Source organism: Doryrhamphus excisus, linkage group LG10 (assembly GCF_037039965.1).
Source record: "Doryrhamphus excisus strain RoL-2023G ecotype Guam linkage group LG10, RoL_Dexc_Guam_v1.1, whole genome shotgun sequence".
NCBI lineage: Eukaryota > Metazoa > Chordata > Actinopteri > Syngnathiformes > Syngnathidae > Doryrhamphus > Doryrhamphus excisus.
The window spans coordinates 1719633-1740860 of NC_136366.1; the positions used below are offsets into that span (position 1 = coordinate 1719633).

The 21228-nt window shown below is 40.2% G+C and overlaps 1 protein-coding gene across 2 annotated transcripts; it reads left to right on the top strand.

Moving 5' to 3' along the window:
• Positions 1-788: 788 nt before the first annotated feature.
• On the top strand, positions 789-4671 carry LOC144901042 (uncharacterized). 2 transcript variants are annotated; one of them, XM_078793825.1, is made up of 5 exons: positions 789-893; positions 1610-1763; positions 1845-1971; positions 2065-2224; positions 3821-4671. In XM_078793825.1, the coding sequence occupies exons 2-5, from the start codon at positions 1641-1643 to the stop codon at positions 3990-3992; spliced, it is 582 nt and encodes a 193-aa protein (XP_078649951.1). In that variant the 5' UTR covers positions 789-893; positions 1610-1640; the 3' UTR covers positions 3993-4671. The 2 variants fall into 2 exon arrangements, with proteins under 2 accessions (XP_078649951.1, XP_078649952.1); XM_078793826.1 differs by having other exon boundaries at positions 1615-1763.
• The last annotated feature ends 16557 nt before the right edge of the window (positions 4672-21228 follow it).

The window sequence follows — 21228 nt, forward strand, 5'->3', positions numbered from 1 at the left end:
ATTCACCCCGGAACATAATTCACCCCGGAACTATCGATAGGGAAGGTGTTGCCACCCGCAGGGGTAGGCGCGAGGGACGGGTGTTTTCCGCTGTGTGTGCTGCACTCTGGTGGTGGAAGTGTGAAAAATAAAGTTGACTGGAAGCAGCCGTTGGCCGTGTTCTTTTTTGGTATTGAAATCCTTAAGCAAAGATTGATTTAAGCTGCTTTTGTATCGATATAAGCAGACCAAATTGGCTGGCGGGAGATGAAAAGGGCATCGTAGTAACCGGATTATCATAATAACCGGGTATCGTACTAACGGAGCTAATTGTATCATAAAAGACTAGAAATTTGCCGGGAAATGAAAATAGTATTGTAATAAGTAGTAATTCGTTTTAACCGATATCGATATAACGAGACTTTACTGTATTACAATTCACAATTCCACATGCCCAAGAAGGAGTAAGAAGATGCAATGTTTCTTTCATGCCTACGTCAAAACTGGTTGAACAGGCTCCTTTGGTTGGTCTACTTGCAAAAAAAAACAAAAAACACAAGACATGCACAGAGGTTGAGCATGTGATGTGCTAATTTCTGCGCAGTAGACTGACTGCAGACTGTCTGTAAAAAAAAAAATCCATAGTATGAAAAGTAAGAAGTTTTTTCATGAGCCCCTTTAATAAAATTCAAACAAATATAATATCCTTAAATAAATATGTGTCAGGATCTGTGTTGTTGCTCTGCAGTGCACCTTTGGCTATCAGGAGGCGGGCCACTCACTCCCACACACCTCCTGCCAATCTTGTTCCTGACCTTCTTGCGCCTCGTCGCCAGATCTTACCTCAACCGACCTTGTCCTACATGCGACGTGTTAGCCCTTTATGTCATTTCTGGCTTTTAGCAACGTTTCTTGTAAGTACAAGTTAGTTTTACGGTGATTTCTGTTTGTTTCTTGGTTTTGCTTGCGTGACCTTTTATCCACAGTGTCTTTTGCTCTCTGTGTTTCCTGCTAGCAGTTTACTGCTACTTTGGGTAGCTCAGTTTTTGGTTTCGACTTTTCGTCCGGTGTAATCATTACCCCCATTGGACTACATTGGTTTAAAAACTTTTTTGTTTCACGGAAGTGTCTTTGAATTTGGGTTCCCATGTGACAATATCAAATTATAGAATATTAATGTCATTTTTATTCTTCTAAAATTTACACTTCTTAATCATTATGATGGCTTTTTGGTCATAAAAAAAATATATTTGATACGTATTGGTCACTTCAAATTTGTCACAGTACCACACAGCAACAACACGAAGTGACAAAAAACCTTTACTTGAACCCTGAGTCTCATTGATGGGTGCAACACTGCTTGCAGGTTTAATTTGATATTGTGCTTTCTTTGTGGTCCACTGGTAAATGGCAATACCATTAGAATACTATGAGCTCTGCCTTAATTATAATGAAGCATTCAATAAAAAAAAATATTTTTTGTGAAATCTCTGTGAATCAAATCTAGATTTGCCACTTTTTATTTTGAGCTTCTGTGTTATCTGTGTTTTTTTTGTTTTTTTTTTTTACAAAAACTACAGTATCTGTGGGCGTGTCTGGGACTTGACCGACTGGTGACTGTGTGTCTTAGTCTAGATTGTGGACTACAACAGCACTAGAGGATGCACCGGTCTGTGTTTGTGCTCTTAGTCCTGGTTCTGGATTCCCTTTGTAAAGCACAGACAGTTCCAGACGCGTGTCCCATCAAACCATGCCTTCAATTCCATTTGCTTGAGGCAAACTCTGTAAGTCGCCCGTTGAATCTGGAACAGTTCACATCGACAAAAGCAATTTGAAAATGGTTCATGAATCTGTTTTGTCCACAGCATTTTGACACACGTTTATATGATAGGACGCTTTGGATTACCACCAAAATTGTATCAGGTGACCTTGCGTCTGCAGTAGCTGCAAATTTAAAGTTAAAGATCTTCTCTGAGAAACTGAGAGATGCAGGTAGGTATAAAAATATGAAATCATTTTGTATCAAATTAGAGTTGTAAAAAAATGAATTATAACTTTACGCCTTTATGCCATCTTCTTACCCAGGTTACTCAATACCGAACACATGGCCTGCGCTGATCACAGTCACTGAAGGTGAACACAATGGGTTCTTGTCCTGGGTCGTTCCCAATGGCACGGCCACTGCAAATATCATTGACCCGTATGTGACATTCCAAACAAGACCTCCTGGGATTGTTTATGTCAGGTAAGAAGTTGACTACAGCCTGTTCGATATTATTATTACGCATTTACATTCAGTCTGAGCTTGGTGCATTTTCATAGACGACGTGCTTGATATGATAGGAGGCTGACAGACTCACACAAACTTCTACAAAAAAATCGACTTTCACTTTCTAGAGGGGCGCGGAAACTGTCGTACGGACCCTCTGTTCGTTCATTTCATTGTCTTCATCCATCGTCCTTCTTGATGCTAAGAGTTCAGCACAGCAACAAAAAATATTGCACTTGCTTTTTAAAACAATGTGAGACCTTTTAAAATATTTGATCATTGACGATTTCTCCGATACCAACGCAATACAAAGAATCAGGAAGAAAGTATTAATCAATGATAAAAATCCAAATCTCCATGGCCTTGTGTGAAAAGGGAACATACAGTAACTTCATTTAGACCATTGATCTCCATCAGTCTGGCAGTAGAAGCCGTTTCTAAAGCTTTAGGACTCCAGCAGACCACAGTGAGAGCCATTATTTACAAATTAAGAATACATAGAACAATGGTACACCTTCCCGGCCAACCAAAATTACCCCAAGAGCGCAGTGATGACTCATCCAAGAGGTCGCAAAAGACCCCACAACAACATCCCTTGCCTCAGTTAATGTCAGTACTCTATGGTTTTTGGAAGGTGTGTGTCCCATCACATTTTCAGAATTCAGAAAAGGATTTCAGAAAAACAACATCATACCAACAGTAAAATATGGTGGTGGTAGTGTGATGGTCTGTGGGGTTGTTTTGCTGCTTCAAGACCTGGAAGACTTGCTGCGATAAATGGAACCATGAATTCTGCCCTCTACCAAAAAAATCCTCAAGGACAATGTCCGGCAATCTGTTCGTAATCTCAAACTGAAAACAACTAAGATTCTGCAGGAGGACAATGACCCAAAACACACCAGCAAGTCCACCTCTGAATGGCTGAAGAAAAACAAAATGAAGACTTTGGAGTGGTCTGGTCCAAGTCCTGACCTGAATCCTAAAAACTCAAATGATACGGAATTATGTACAACAATTCGGCAAAGATGAGTTGTGAGTTATCACAAAGTCTTATTGCAGTTGTTGCTGCTAAGGGTGGCCCAACCAGTTATTATGTTGGGGGGTCAATCGCTTTTTCCACATAAAGCCATGTTGATTAAGATTTTTCTTTTTCGATTAGTAAAAAAAAATTCAAAAACAGAATTTTGTGTTCAGTTGTATTGTCATTGACTAATATTGAAATTTGATTGATGATCTGTAAAGTGAAATTTAGGAAATACCGCCATACATTTAAATATAAACAGTTTAAGATCAACCTGTCCAGGGTGTACCCCGCCTCTCACTCCAAGTCAGCTGGGATAGGCTCCAGCATACCCCCGCAACCCCAATGAGAATGATTGGATGAATGAATGATAGTTTAAGATTATTAGAAATGATTAGAAATGAGTGTATAAAGGTTTAAAGAAGCACGAGATGTGAAAATGCATCACACAGCGCCGCTTGCAGAAAACCAAACAATGAATGTCAACTGTGTTTATTCTGAAACTAACCGCTGATTTTTATATTCCTTGTTTTTTCACACAATATATAAAGAAAATTTGGTGGCGTGCCAAGCCAAATTGCTGGCCGACAAAAAGCAGAGGAGCTACGTAACGCTTTGATTCAAGCTCAGAAGACATTCGATGCAACGACTTTCTCCGCCGCTGGCTACGAGCCGCTACACTCTCTGAATCACCACAATGAAATCTGGATCTCTGGTGTATGATGGACATACACCCCCCCACTGAAATGTGCATCATGCAAAGGGTCGATATTTATCCTCTACATTAAGGGCCTGCAATTATACACTACGTATATTAGAATGCAGATAATCAAGACCATCAAGGAAGTACTCAGAAGTACGGTAAATGAAAAGTGAATGGTTGTCTTTACATAAGGATATAGGAATAGTGATTAACATTGATTCATTACTATTTTTCAATGGGGGTGTGAATCAGAATCAGAATCAGAAATGGTTTATTGCCAGGTATGATCAAACACATACTTGGAATTTGTTTTGGTGAAGTATGTGCAGACACATCTATTAAAAAAATGAAAATACAAAATATACAGAATAAACAGTATAAATACATGTACACAGTCTGTTTTTCTGTTTATTCTCTGCAATAAATAAATAATTTGCCTTTTTTCCTGATAAAATATTTACATGAACTAACTACGTATGGAATAGTTTTTATTGTGAAATTAACAAAAAAAAAACAGATTGTTTGTTCCTGTTCTGTTCAAGTCTTCAGAGCAAAATATTTGTAGAGCCTTACCAGCAGATTCTCATGCCGAGCATGCGGTTCGAAAATGTGCTGCATGTCCTGTTCAACCTGTTTGCTCAGAAGCCCGGGAACGTCAGCTGACACCAAAACAGACAAGTTATGGGCAGCTGGAAATAGATTTAAAAAAATGTGTATTGAAAACATGAATTTAATAAAGTATATTATTCCCATCCAGGGGTCTCATTTATAAACTTGTGTATGCGTGTTGTGTTAGACTGCATGCAAATTCTGGCACTGACGTAACTGTGACATATTATGGTGGCCGTGACAGCTAGAGACTCAAAAGAGGATGGGGTGACATTTAACCAGATTTGTTACCATATTATTATATTATATTATATTATATAGTACATATTATATTACAGAGCCTTCCCCACCCTTTGGAACTCTTTGCCCCATTCGCTCCGTGCTTGCCCACAAAAATAAAAAAAAATTAAAAAAATTAAAAAAATTAAAAAAATTAAAATTAAAATTAAAATTAAAATTAAAATTAAAATTAAAATTAAAATTAAAATTAAAATTAAAATTAAAATTAAAATTGAAATTAAAATATGATTTAAAAAAATTCAAAAACTTAAATTAGATTAGAAAGGCAGGAAGTGAACAAATGTAACAGTGACTGATTGTAAAAGTACCAGATGGAGGGGTAGGATTTAAAAAGCTTTGTTTCTTAGCATCCATTATACACTTTTTTTTCTTGTTGTTGTTATGCCGCCAAACTCTAAAGATAGCGACGTCGCTTTTTGATCCTTCCATCCTTCGCTCTTCCTATCATTGTGAAGCCAAATTCCCCAAGCGTTGGATTGTTCACGTCGTGAGACAGGTTAGTTTTACCCTACTGATGCAGTCAGAATGGTACGATCTTGTTCACATGACATTTTCATACTATTCGTCTGCGAAGTCCAGAGTCCTCTGAATCAAATCGTGAAATATCGACTATTGTTAAACACCCCTACTTTGCGTATTACCAACAAATACAATGCTGACTTGTTCGTGGTGTCTGTGCCTTCTCAATAATTATTTGAAAGAGGATGCCTCAAACCAAGTGCCTCCATGTGCTATTGATTCCATGTTTGCATATTAATAATGACGTCTGCAGACGCCATCATTTGACAGAAACAACAGCTATAAAAAAATAAAAAAAACAATAAAAAATCTGTGCTTCCTTCAGGGACCATGAACCTCAGAGTGAAAAACCACGATACGGAATGAAATAAATGATTACGCTGCAAGATTCTTGGATTCAGAGAATAATTTTGAGGTTGACCTTTCACCTCTCGGAAATCACACAACAGTGTTTGTACAGTCAATTAGTGGTCACTTTGTGGTCACAACTCGAGGCTCAGCCTTTACATCACCCATCATTTCTTAAGACCTTACACTTTACGATCCCTCATTCCTCTTAAATCTGCCCCACACTCAAACCCTGTAATTGTCGTGAAAGAATCTGTGGCTGTTATTTTTATTGAATTCCCAATAACTTTACCGAGATTACATTTAAGTGCAGCAGGCTGGGATTCGTGCCTCCAGTGTGAAGGCCAATCTGGGGCCAGTAGCGTTCTGGTGCCAGGCTTGGAGGTTGAAAGGTCATTGACTGTTGTTTTACACAACACATGGGAAAACATAAGGCAATGCTTGCCTGGTTTAAAGCCATAAAGCCACTCGACTGGGTACTAATAAACACATTTCATCCGCTGGGTACTGTAACAATTCTTGAGCATGTGCAGTGAATGTATGCAAGACACTGAATCCATGTGAACTGTGGATTGATTTTAAATGTTAGGACAAAGTTATGTCCCGCAACTTGTGTGATTACATAACAATGTCTATGTTTGTGCAGCTAAAATTGAACAAAAAAAGCGAACAAGGCATACATTTTCATCAGATTTCTTCAAAAATGCTTAAATTTATGCATTCATTTTAAATGGTACAGTATTATGAATACTACTGGGAAAGGTGCATTAATTTCGGACACACTGTGCATCCACGTGGCACCCTCACAACCGGCTTTTGAGCTCCACAGCATCGGGGGTGCCTCTGACAAAGTGTGACCGACAATGAGTGCTCCTCCTGGGGCATGTGAGGTTAGAGGCAGCGGCGACACGTCCCGGTTCTCCTGAGCTTCACGGCACCAGTAGTGCTTCTGACAAAGTGTGTGCGACAATGAGTGATCCTCCTTGGGCAGGCCAGGTTGGATGAGCCTAGTTATGTATTCATTTTAAATGGTATAGTATTATGAAAGATTCTCAACTGCCTGGAAAGCTGCATTAATTTCGGACACACTGTGCATCCACGTGGCACCCTCACAACCGGCTTTTGAGCTCCACAGCATCGGGGGTGCCTCTGACAAAGTGTGACCGACAATGAGTGCTCCTCCTGGGGCAGATGAGGTTAGAGGCAGCGGCCACACGTCTCGGTTCTCCTGAGCTCCACGGCATCAGTGGTGCTTCTGACAAAGTGTGTGCGACAATGAGTGATCCTCCTTGGGCAGGCCAGGTTGGATGAGCCTAGTTATGTATTCATTTTAAATGGTATAGTATTATGAAAGATTCTCAACTGCCTGGAAAGCTGCATTAATTTCGGACACACTGTGCATCCACGTGGCACCCTCACAACCGGCTTTTGAGCGCCACAGCATCGGGGGTGCCTCTGACAAAGTGTGACCGACAATGAGTGCTCCTCCTGGGGCATGTGAGGTTAGAGGCAGCGGCGACACGTCCCGGTTCTCCTGAGCTCCACGGCATCAGTGGTGCTTCTGACAAAGTGTGTGCGACAATGAGTGATCCTCCTTGGGCAGGCCAGGTTGGATGAGCCTAGTTATGTATTCATTTTAAATGGTATAGTATTATGAAAGATTCTCAACTACCCGGAAAGGTGCATTAATTTTGGACACACTGTGCATCCACGTGGCACCCTCACAACCGGCTTTTGAGCTCCACAGCATCGGGGGTGCCTCTGACAAAGTGTGACCGACAATGAGTGCTCCTCCTGGGGCATGTGAGGTTAGAGGCAGCGGCCACACGTCCTGGTTCTCCTGAGCTTCACGGCACCAGTGGTGCTTCTGACAAAGTGTGTGCGACAATGAGTGATCCTCCTTGGGCAGGCCAGGTTGGACGAGCCTAGTTCATACGCGGTAAGTCAGGGGTCCCCAGCCAGTAGCTCCTGAACACATTTCAATTTGCTCTCCAAATACCCTCAATATTAGGGTTCGTTTGTAGTTAGGAAGCACTTTGGTCGTGTGACCAATCAGAGCGGAGTGGGCGTGCCTGAAAGTGGGTCATGGGTGGAATAAATTAAAACAGACCGTTTTGGAAATCCAAGGAAATACAGCTGGAATAGGTGAAGTTTTAAGAAGATTTCTGAAGTTTTCTGTATGGGTTATTGTGTGTAGCTGCTCTATGGGAGTTTACAACTCAATAGAAAGGGTTGAAAAACGAGCTTAATAGATCCCATTTAAGACCAGTTTAAGTTGAAAGATTGCAAGAATTGTTCTTAAGGAGGTTCTAAGTAGATTTTCAAAATACGAAGAGAAGAAATGGGAGTGAGACAATAAAAAATAAGCAAAAAATAAGCATAAAACAGTAAAAAACTGAAAAAAAAGGTCGGTACCAAAAAGGCTGTCTGTTGAAAAATGGGATGACTCAATGTAATCATCAAACTGTGTCGTGAAATCAGGCCTGGTGTATGTTTTACCCCTATCTTCTACAACTTTTGGGTTACCACAACACTTTTTCATGCTCCTTACAAACACACACACAAACACACACACTTACGCCGATGCGGCGGTTGCCCAGCATTCCACCGAAAACAAGTTCAAAAGTTTCGTCAGAGGCAGCGGAGGCACAACTGTCACTTGACTCCACTGCTGTGGGCAGTTTGGAGACATGAGGGCCCCCCCACTGCCAGCCCACCTCATACAGTACACGCTCACTAACACCATCATGTCTCCAAGATGCCGGTGGCTCTGCATATCAGGTCCATGTGCGTGTCCTGAGTCAGAGCTTCATTTCCCACGCTCAATAAGTCACCCATGTGTCCCTCACAGCTGTGTGGAGTGAAAACCCTTTGTTGACCCTCCAACAAATCCTATTGCATTGGATCTGATCTCTGGAGAGACATCAGGTACACCTCAGCACTCTACCTTATGTGAGCACTCCTATTAAACTGGAAGGTATATTACTGTACCCGATAGCAGTGCTGCTAACTATGCTGAATTAATTACATTTTCTATTTCATTTTAACAACATAAAAACAGTAAATATTGGGAGACATGGCCAAATCTTTAAATCATCAACCAAAGCAAGGAGATGAAAAAAACAAAACACCCTCAGTGACTGATGCACGATCGTGCCCGCTGTCTTGCATCTGAAATGCACCCCGGATTAAACAAGTTTAAAATTGTAACTTGCATACAGCAAAGTATTGAGAAGGGTGTAATATTTTAGCACACGTATGTCAGCCATACATGCAGAATGCTTGATGCCGCTTTTGTGCTACCGTCAATCGCCAGTCTATGGAGGTTACCATTACCAGTGTCTGTGTACTGCTAACTGAAAAGTAACAAAATTCTTATATTGTAGGTAGCCTGCCTGTTTTATGACGATTTTATGGAATAAGACAAACACAAATTTCAAGGAAAAAATGCGGTCATGCTACCACAATCGAGTTGTTGAGTGTCTGTACAGCGCTGTGCACCGTGCTTGTTACGGTACAAGTTTAACAAATAATTTTAGATATAAACCAAAATAGTCTTGGGAGAGGCGGTCGCTGTGTGTGACTGGCCAATCACAGAGCTTGAAAAGTGAATACATAATGAGCATTTTCTTAAAACATAAATGTGGATAATGCCGAAATGTACTCGTTTCATACAAGTATCCAGCAAAAGTGCACTATCTGTAATAGATACTCGATTATAACGAGTATCTGCCTCATCCCTAATAAGTAGTAAATCTTTGGAAGCAAATAGTTAGGTTGAAAGCAAATGAGTTAATATGAATACAATTAGCTCCACAGATGAAATATATGCTGTAACGCCAATCACCTAAACATTTTTGATAAGCCTGTTGGGTATCGTGGAGACAAGGATCCGACCATTTTTGTGCAAATTGACGTCACCAGTGAATTTTCTTAATTACAGTATGCAACTATCCATTACCATTTTCAAGCTACAACCGTTTGAAGTAGTAATATCAAAACTGAATATTTTCTTGAAAAATAACTCTGGCGCCTAAAAGGTTAATAATGAAACAGGGTTAGGGGTCAGGGGTCAAGGGTTAGGGTAGGGTAGGGTTAGGGTTAGGGTTAGGGGTTAGGGGTTAGGGGTTGGGTTTAGAGTTGGGGTTAGGGGTCAGGGGTCAAAGGTTAGGGTAGGGTTAGGATGTTAGGGGTTGGGGTTAGGGGTTAGGGATCAGGGTTCAAGGGTTCAAGGGTTCAAGGGTTCAAGGGTTCAAGGGTTCAAGGGTTCAAGGGTTCAAGGGTTCAAGGGTTAGGGTAGGGTTAGGTTAGGTTAGGTTAGGGTAGGGGTAGGGGTAGGGGTAGGGGTAGGGGTAGGGTTAGGGTTAGGGTTAGGGTTAGGGTAGGGGTAGGGTTAGGGTAGGGTTAGGGTAACCCTAGCCCCACTTCCCCCCAGCTTGAAAACCACTATATTTTGGTGGTCATCAGAATAAAGTTGCAGATACTAGGATTACACATCCTTACATAGGGTTAGGGTTAGGGTTAGGATTAGGATTAGGGTTAGGATTAGGGTTAGGGTTAGGGTTAGGGTTAGGGTTAGGGGTTAGGGGTTAGGGGTTAGGGGTTAGGGGTTAGGGGTTAGGGGTTAGGGGTTAGGGTAACCCTAGCCCCACTTCCCCCAGTTTGAAAACCACTATATTTTTGTGGTTATCAGAATAAAGTTGCAGATATTAGGATTAAGTATCCTTAAATTATTATCCAATACCGGTGCAAAATTGGTATTTTTGAAAACAGTACCTGACTGCTGCCCCTGAAACAGCCTTCAGTCTTATTCATGTTGACTCTGTGAGCGGCTCGAAGTTGGGCTGCAGTATGGGCTGCAGTATGTGTCTCAACTATTGTCATTAAAGAATTGCTGTGATTTACAGGGTCTACAAAAAGCAAGTGTTTTTGTCCAAACAAGATGTCTGATTCCTGATTGTACTCTGGCAGGAACATATTTGGCCTTGCCTTGAGCGCACAAACACAAGTCCTTGGTCATCGTGTGCGTGGATTTGTACTTGTATAAGTGTTCTCTCAGACTCAACATGTGTTGTGGTTCATCAAGCCAGAACATGGAAACTCTGAGTGTCTGCAGATGTTGAGAACAGGAGAAGAGGGTTTTTTTTTTTTTTCGTGCTGGCATTTGGTTGAAGCATGCTTCCTCACAGACCTCTGAGATGTCCCGGCACACCGTCTTCACAGAGGCTTTACAGGACGATTTCATAGTCCTTATGCTTCTCAGTGCTCATCACTTCCCATCTCCAAAGAGTGATCCTCTGGGGGATCAGTGCTATGAACAGCATCTGCACAGCATCCAATAGAAAAAGACATAAAACAAAAGTCCTCCATTTTTTACATTAAAGTAAAGCCAGTAAGGAACAGAAAGGAAACAGACAGTTGGACTTTGACTCTACGTGAGGAAGCAACCAGACCAGACAGAGTTATCCATTGATAATGAAATCAACATATACCGTACCGTTAAACTAGTCACTAATCTTGAAATACGACAGTGGCCGTTCAGGAATCCGTTCCCAATATCCCCACGGTAATCGCATCGGCATCCGGATGTGTTGACGGACCGGCCACCGCGCCACACAGAAGCCTATTCACCAGACAAGACGTGTGGGAGAAAAATCTTGACCTTGAAGAGTATACTTAAAGCCTGTGGTGTTAGCCGTCTCTCATCGTTGTCGTCACACGAGCGGGCATTCTCACGCTGCCCCCCCCCCACCCACAATGCACCTGTTTGTTTGCGTTAAGAATGCGGTCAAGTCAGACTTCGGGGATCAAGAGGCCAATCTGTGTGGAAGCGTTGTTGCACCTTTTTATTGACTCAACAGATGCTAGTCTGCAATCTGTGTGTGATTTCTCCCGCCTCTTAAAAATCCTTCTGAATAACTCATCAGACAAGCTTTTGGTTTATTGTCTCACACAACTGGAACTTTGAATTTATTTTGGATGTACTGACCGCAAAGTTTGTGCAGCCAAATATCTGCTAAAGTATTCTGTGATACAAGTAAGCGTGGGAAGGGAACACTAAGTCTCCAGTTTCTTGTCAGCAGAAATATCATTTATCATCAGAATATTTACAGGTTATTATTTTTTTCGTTAAAGAAATATGTATTATGCAATGACCAAAATAGATCCCATCAATAAAATACGGTGGGTCAATCGTCCAAATCATCTTCTGACATTCAACTGTTGTATCCAACAGTTTTATTTTCATATACTCAAGAGAGAGACTTGGCTTTCTGGACACAAAAGATTCTTTACTGTAAAATATCTGACAAAAATATATCCGCAAAAGTCTGAATGATAGTTAAAAATTAAATCAAATGAAATTATCAGAAAGCACTTGAAATTAATTCACTATTTAAACTTTGTTTTTTAACGGCATGTGCGATTAATGTCAATTAATAATATGGAAACTAAAGAAAAATAGTAATACAACAATGTGCTTGCTGTCTCTATTTTTTGAAATAATGGCCCAAATAAGTTCCTAAATTGATATCCCTTTACATAAAATTTGATTTAATTATCCTTGTAGTTGCACAACGAATCGTTTACCACAAAGATATTTCCTCTACTCCATTCATTCATTCATTCATTTTCTACCGCTTTTTCCTCACGAGGGTCACGGGGGGTGCTGGAGCCTATCCCAGCTGTCTTAGGGCGAGAGGCAGGGTACACCCTGGACTGGTCGCCAGCCAATCACAGGGCACATATAAACAAACAACCATTCACACTCACATTCATACCATTTCCTCTACTTATTCTAGATAAAAACTTATTTCCATCTGTGATTAAATGTGATTAATTGTGAGTTAACATGGACAAAATGCGATTAATCATGATCAAATATTTTAATCGATTGACAGCCCTAATAATATAATAAATATAATAAAAATATAATAAAATCATAAATAAAATTTAAAATAATAAATAAAATTTAAAATAATAAAATAAAATATAATAAATATAATAAAAATATAATTAATACAAATAAAAAAATAAAAAAATATATAATAAATATAATAAAAAACAAATATATATATATATACCATGTTGTTGAAATGGGTGCAAAGATGAGATATCACCACAAGATGGTGTGGTCCTGAATGAGACTAATCGGTAAACACTTTAAAAAAACAAAGTATCATGGTGCTGAAAGGCACAAATATAATGATGACCGTCGTCTCAGTGTGTCCTAGGTCTACCCTGGGGCCGTTTGTCAGTTTGACACCTCACCCAGTGATTCATCCGGGAGGAAACCGAACCAGACACCCGAGACCACCTCAACTGGCTCCTCTCAATGTGGAGGAGCAACGACTCGACTTTGGGTACCTCCGAATGACCAAGCTCCTCATCCTGCCTTTAAAGGTGAGCCCTTCAGTCTGTTGTACCAGCATTTGCAGTAATGCAGTAGCAGCTAATAAAACCATTTTTATGACACCAAATTTGAAAGCATATGTAATCAAATGTGTACAAGGTAAGTAGAGTCGGGTCAAAGATTAAAGCATGAAGTTCACTTGCCATTGTGTGCCCAAGTCATATTTTCCACTAATTTTTTCCATCATCTCTTCCCATCATACCCCTCCTCTGCTCCACTGAGGACTTATGCAATGCAATAAGGTTCCTATTTAGGGAAATCAAGTTAAATAAACTGTGACAAGAACTGAACCCAACCAGGGTCTGTTACATAAGAAGAATGTTACTTCATTGATGAATGTCTCTTGGAACCGTCATACTGTAGATTCCCAAGACCTGTATTTATTTTCTTTCACACTGGAATATTGATGATGACAGAAAACAAATGGGAAACAAATCATCCCAAACTCGTTTAAAGCGAAAGAGGGGAATCCAGCTGCAGTGCAAAAGATCAGCTTTTCCATCCTTTTAGCTGGTCCATCCAAGTAAGGTACCTGCAGACCTGAGGTGATGACGCCGGTAAAGGCTCAGTAAGTCTCGCTGACCTGGGACATGCTGACATTTCCATCTGGCAAGTTACATTTCATACGGATCATATGAAATGTTGTCTTATAAGTCCCTAAATGATGTCATAGACTAATTTGACTATTACATCATTTGCAACATACGTTCCAATGGATGCCAGGAGAAGTGATTGGTGCTTTGAGACTGGGCACCCCTCCCCTGTACATTAAAGACATGTGCTTAATATTTTCCAAAAAATATAATTTTTATTAAATTAAATTAAATTAAATTAAATTAAATTAAATTAAATTAAATTAAATTAAATTAAATTAAATTAAATTAAATTAAATTAAATTAAATATTTTCCACTGGTCATTAAGTCACGACTCACCTTCTATTCACTCATTTTAATTTAATTACATTTTTTAAAATTACATTTTCTTACATTACAAGTACTTTTAATTTGTGATGTTATTTATTCATCTATTAATCAATTTTATTTTGTTTTTTTATTTTCATTTTATGTATGTTTTTGAAGAATTTATTATGACATTTTATCAAGAAATGAGGAAGGATACGATGAAACTGCATACAAATAATGCACAAATAAACAATGCACTAAATAAGAAATTTACTCATACTCATAAGAGGAAGAGGACTAAAATATTCCGCAATTTTATTTACTTCATTTTCTAAAAGTACTTTTAATTTGTGATATTATTAATTTTTCTGTTAAGAAGAGGAAGAGGACTAAAATGTTCCACAATTTTATTATAAATATTTTATTATAATATTATCATATTTTAATGTGAATGGACCTACGACCCACTTTTGTGTCCCGACCCACTAGTTGTGAACCTGTGCTTCAGGAAATGAACTTAAAAAAAAGATGTGAACACCTCTGCTGACCGTTCCTGTGACAGTTTTGAAGTAAATCACAAATGATTATATGATAACTTATAACATTGATAACTCAGTTATCATTGATAACTTATATGATAACGACAGCACAAGAGAATTGGACACATGGGATCGTTAATGTGTTCTGATTGGTGTTTTATTTCCATATACTATAACTCGAAATGTCACAGTTTTATCCCTGGTTTTCCATTCCCCTGACTCTGCCATGTTTTACCTGCCTGCCACTCCCACCCAATTCAAAATGACCTTGCAGTTGACTGGCGATGAATCCACGGCAGAGTCCAACGTTTCCCTCGGTCTTCTGGGATAAGCTCCAGCCACTGAAGCGGATTAGAATGAATGGAAAACAGCTTTGTTCCTTTGTAGGCGAAATTGAACGTATGAGCTGTAGATGAACGCCGCTTACAGTCAACGTCTTCTCCCAGAAGCTTTTCATCTTCGGGCAGCTGAGGAAAAGTGATGACAACTTACACATGTGGCTTTCCGTTATGCGGAAAAATTAAACCAGTCAGCCACCTTATAGCCACAATTTTATCATTTTATTCCCAACTCTTACAAATACTGAATTTTTCCTTTTTGATACTCTCCTGGTGTCAGAGGTGTTTTTCCATCAATAATTCCCAACTGTATGTCTTGGTTATGTAAGTATGACAATTCCACAAGTGACCATTTCCATTCGGATCCATCATCCCGTCCTTTTTCTGTTTTCAGCCATCACTCTGTGCCGGGCTGCTTCCTGCAGCTGAGCTCAGCATCGATAGCGACTCCGCGTGTCCCACTGGTCCGACCTTTGCCTTCATGCAGCGGATAAGGAAGTGTCAGTGGAACAGTCCATGTGAGGTTGGGTCTCAGCCTGGTTCCTGGCTGCTCCATTGCCCTTCTATTCCTCCCTGTACGAAGGCCTCCACATGTGTTTCCTGTTGTTTTTCCACTCTTAACAGCTCTGTGCTGGGACTGCACACCAAAGCAGGCGCCTTTTTCCTGGATCTTTGTTTTGCCTGGCCTCTGGGACCGGCTTAAATTTAGGCGTACGTGTTTTCATGACACTGCCAGTGCAGCAGAGACTCATTATGGTAATCCTATATTTTTACTGTCCAACTTTAATGTGAGATCATATTGTTATACAACCGTGAAGGACTGATTTGCATACAGTTTTTAGTCATTGTTTTTATTTTTATCACTGTTAATCACTGTTCCACAAACTATTTTGGTTTTGGCACACCTGTGTAAAGAGTGTAAAGGATAGTGGGCATAGGACGGTTCCCAAAGATGTTACAGCACGACACTACACTAGTGGTTAGCGGGCAGGTTGCAATAGTATTAGCCAGAGGTTATCACCTTTTGTGATCGGTATTCAAAGGCATTGTAACAACTGGTAGACTTTTTAAATTGTGTGATGAACTACTAGTCCGATAGGAAGGCAGTCCAGGAAGAAAGCTCAAGAATTTTTTTTTTTTTCTTTGGCCCATGATTTTTTTTGTTCAGACTGTCTAACAGCTGGAAGGAATGAATGGGTGGACGGGAATGTACCATTTTAATTTTGGGGCAGTGTCAAAATCTTGTGTGTATAAATTCGATTGTGTCGTATCTGCATAAATAAACGGACTAATTGACTTGCGAATTAAAAAAAAGTCAAACTAACTTTCATGTTTCTCATGTTTGAGGCTGTAAAACCTTAACAATGAACCAAAAAATGTTAAACATTAATGCAATGGCAAAGTACGAGGTACATTATTAAAAAAAAAAAAACAAAAACCTTAAACTGTATTATGGAAAGCAGGAAGTGAACAAATGTAACAGTTACTGATTGTAAAAGTACCAGATAGAGGGGTAGGATTTAATAAGCTTTGCTTCTTCCTACTCCTTTCGGACATGTGGAACTGGGAACTGATTATGGGATGTACTCAATTGTAATCTGATGCATGTTCAAATGAAATAAAACCATTACCATTACCATTACCATTACCATTACCATTACCATTACCATTACCATTACCATTACCATTACCAGGTAGCGCAGTACCAGGGGTGCGCATACATTGTTGGGAATCGTCTGAATTTGAACAGTTCCGGTTCCAGTTTTAGTTCCGATTCCTTTTTTGGATTCTAGTTTTTGATTCGGTTTCTCAATTCCGATGCGGTTAAGGGTCCTAAAAAGGTTGCATGGTCTAAAAATGAGGGTGTCTGAAGTTCTCTGTGAGTTGTTTACTTCAACAAAAGATGATTACTTTTTGTGAGAGACTAAATGTTTATCGACAAAATATCTGTCTATGAAATTTACACAGGAAATGTTATCACTTAGCACTCGTATACTTTGGTTTCTGCCACCGTGTTGGTGTAAGCTATTTAGCCTTATGTTGTAAACAGGATGTAGCCAACAGAAGGCCGGAAGAATGTTGTTTGGGCGGAAAAGGTGTCTTGACTGTTGGTAGCTTAAACATGATTAAACTTACCCGTCCCGTTCTTGATTTACATCAAACCTCCTCATCAGGGGACACAGTGGCCAAACCTTTTAGCGTCTTCTTCTTCATTGTTTTGCACTGGCTTCTTCTTCTATTTATGACGTCACATTGAATCTAGGCATCGACATGAAGAAATGTGAACGATCCCGTACCGATTCCCATCGATGCTACATACCCAACCCTAACTGCAAGTGAGGGGGTACTCAAGACATTCATTCATTTTCTATCGCTTTTTGATCACAAGGGTCGCGGGGGTGCTGGAGCCTATCCCAGCTGTCTTGGGGCCCTGGACTGGTCGCCAACCAATCACAGGGCACATATAGACAAACAACCATTCACACTCACATTCATACCTACGTATGGACAATTTGGAGTTGCCAATTAACCTAGCATGTTTTTGGAATGTGGGAGGAAACCGGAGTACCCGGAGGAAACCCACGGGGAGAACATGCAAACTCCACACAGAGATGGCCGAGGGTGGAATTGAACCCTGGTCTGCACGCTAACCACTCGACCGCCGTGCCGGTACTCAAGACAAATGACTTATATTCATTCATTCATTTTCTACCTATCCTCACGAGGGTTGCGGGGTGCTGGAGCCTATCCCAGCTGCCCGGAAAAAAAACATGCATCCACACAGAGATGGCCGAGGGTGGTATCGAACTCGGTTCTCCTAACTGTGTGGCCTGCGCTTGCTCTTCACTGTTACAGTTAAGGGTAAATTATGTTTCAGTGATGTTCATGAAAGACAAACACAAAAAGCGCCCGATTTTTTTTTTTTTTACGAGATTCTACCCAGCAGCTGACTATGATGGTTTTGTTGGATTATGTACAAAGATTGCAGTATATCCCACTTCAAGAAACAGTCAACATTAGACAGTGGAAATTGGACTATTCTGACCTAATTATCTCCAGAAGTGTGCGAGGCCAAGCTGTTTATACCTCCTCTGATTTTTCCATCAAATATGGAGCTTGGAGAAACTTTATTAGAAGCAGCCAGGCTCATCTGCTGTAGTTCCTCTACTGGGACCTCAGCCTTTTTAACTGAAAGAACACCAAAACCAGAACCACCCCCACCTTACACAGAGCTCTCGCATTTCCAGGGTCTCCGAGGCCCCCTCTGTGCTACCCCCCAAATGTTTTCCATCAAGGAACCGGCATACTAATTTACAGTGTGGTGAGAAGGAGAGGGAAAAAAACTGGCGTTTCAGCAATTCACTCTCTCCTTCCCGTTTTCCTCGCTACTCCCTTCATTCCCGCCCCCTCTTTCCTGACACAGCAGTGCTGTGCCAGTGTGTGACATCACTGCAGTCATCTCCAGAAGACGTGCAAACATTCCCGACGGAGAAGGAGAATGGTTTCCAAATGGGATCCGTAACTCCCCTGTTGGTTCACCTCGACCTCGTTCAGCATGAGGACGGCTCGGCCGCCCTAATGAGAGGACAAAAAGTAGAAACAGGAGAGTTGGCTCTAGATCTTTCTGAGTGGAGTTTGGGAATGTGGCTTTGTTTTCTACACAGGGTGGACATTTGCACAGAGTTGATCCTGCTTTCCCAGGTCTATCAGTTTTAAACAGGAAAGACTTCTCATCAACTTCTCTATTGCTCCGTGATTTGGATAATAGGAATGGAGATCCGTGTTGGCCTGTTCTGCTTCCATCGGCCACAGGTTTGGCTTGGCTGCTGTCCAGCCAGCTGCTTGACGCTCCATAGCATGGGAACATCTCACCGTACACACAAATCATTCTTTTTTTTTCTCTTTTTTTTTTCCACAGGATCGCAATACATATATGAAACAGTACAGAAAATGTTTCTTTTAAGAATTCATATTCCCACATGGCAGGTTCTTTTCTATAAATAGTACTGAGTGTGAAAAGATTTCTTTGACTCTATACGTGAGTAGTGTGATGTTGCAAAGAGATGACTGAACGTCTGCCCTTAGTGTCTTCTATAAAACTACAGTTTCATTGAAATCATACACAAATATAAATATCTGCACACACTGATGCTTTACAGCATCCCATAATCAGTTCCCAGTTCCACATGTCCAAAAGGAGTAGGAAGAAGCAAAGCTTATTAAATCCTACCCCTCCATCTGGTACTTTTACAATCAATAACTGTTACATTTGTTCACTTCCTGCTTTCCTAATATAGTTTAAGGTATTTTTTTCATTTTTTATTATTTTGTTTATTTTTGTCCTGTACTGAAGTAGGAGGTGATATGAGCATCCAATACCATAATGGGTACCATAGTAAGTGTCAATATAGTGATATACATATAGCACATCATGACTGGTTCAAGTAAAATAAATAAAATAAAAATATTAATTTAAAAAAATAATATTTTTTAATAAAAAAATATAAAAATAACCTTAAACTATATCATAGTTTATTTTATTTTATTCTTGTCCCGTACCAAAGTACGGGGTGATATGAGCATCCAATGACATAATGGGTACCATAGTAAGTGTCAATATAGTGATATACGTATATAGTACATCATGACTGGTTCAAGTAAAATAAATAAAATAAAAATATTAACAAAATAAATAAAATAATAATAACAATATTTTTTAAATAAAAAGTAAAATAAAAATAACCTTAAACTATATTAGGAAAGCAGGAAGTGAACAAATGTAACAGTTACTGATTGTAAAAGTACCAAATGGAGGGGTAGGATTTAATAAGCTTTGCTTCTTCCTACTCCTTTTGGACATGTGGAACTGGGAACTGATTATGGGATGCATTCAATTGTAATCTGATGCATTTTCAAATGAAATAAAACCATTACCATTACCATTACCAAATACAAAGTCTGCATTCCGGTTTTCATCCAAGCTTTGATCGATCCCAACTGGGGTGTTCATGTTCAGTGTCTTAGAAGACGTTTCGCTTCCCATCCAAGCAGGTTTCATCAGGCCATGCACACTGACAAGGTGAAACGAACGCTAGACTGACTAGGAAGGACGGCCCGAGTGTTTGTCCCAACGAGTCCAGTTTCAATCTGGATGAATCGTAGTGTGCGTTTGACTGCGCTCGATTAAAGAGGTCTCGCATAGAAGCCTGCAAAAAGACATTAATGAATGTCTGCCCTTAGTTTCTTCTCCATTCAGGGTTGGGGTGTGTGTGTGGGGGGGGGGGGCTTACAGCTGTGCAGTTTCCTTGAAATCATTCACACACATCTGCACACACTGACACTTTATACCATGCTTAAACACAAGCCCTGTGTTCCTTTTTCATCCCAGCTTTGATTTATAGATCCTCAGTCAGAGTAAAAAGCAGATGGAAAAGTGTGTTTTGTGTGTGTGTGTTTTGTGTGTGTGTGCACGTGTGTAGCTATGCATATTGTGTTGTGCGCTCTCTGCGGCCTGCGCGTTGGATTGCAGAGTGCCCACAAAAGAACAAGAAAGAGGAGTCCTCTTCAAAGCCGCCAAGTGATGCCAAGTCAAGGCCTTGTTTGGCTGCCTTTTTTAGATTTCTCATTAATCATTGTTAATGTCCAACTAATCCTTGCTGCTTTCCCTTGATTGCAGGATGTGTGTGTGTGTGTGTGTGTGTGTGTGCAAAAAAAAAAAAATCAACCTAACAGAAAGAAGAGACTGTCTTCCCCTTGGAATCCAACTCCAAAGCATCTTCAGTCTACAGGTGGTGCTCAGTTAAGGTGTTCCGTTTTGGTTTCGTTTCTTGGTTATGAACCCACAAATGAATGAAAAAGCATTTGGTGGTGGTTTGTAAACACCAGAAGAACTAGCTTTCGCTTATAGAACTACAGTAAAGTCTCGTTATATCGATATCGGTTAAAACGAATTACTACTTATTACGATACTATTTTCATTTCCCGGCAAATTTCTAGTCTTTTATGATATAATTAGCTCCGTTAGTACGATACCCGGTTATTATGATAATCCGGTTACTACGATGCCCTTTTCATCTCCCGCCAGCCAATTTGGTCTGCTTATATCGATACAAAAGCAGCTTAAATCGATCTTTGCTTAAGGATTTCAATACCAAAAAAGAACACGGCGAACGGCTGCTTCCAGTCAACTTTATTTTTCACACTTCCACCACCAGAGTGCAGCACACACAGCGGAAAACACCCGTCCCTCGCGCCTACCCCTCCGGGTGGCAACACCTTCCCTATCGAT

Bases quoted from the DNA above. Each gene is read 5' to 3' on its own strand.
- LOC144901042 (XM_078793825.1), top strand. From the start codon at position 1,641: ATGCACCGGTCTGTGTTTGTGCTCTTAGTCCTGGTTCTGGATTCCCTT. The intron at 1,764-1,844 runs GTAAGTCGCCCG...TTTTGTCCACAG, and splicing joins ATTTGCTTGAGGCAAACTCT to CATTTTGACACACGTTTATA. The intron at 1,972-2,064 runs GTAGGTATAAAA...CTTCTTACCCAG, and splicing joins TGAGAAACTGAGAGATGCAG to GTTACTCAATACCGAACACA.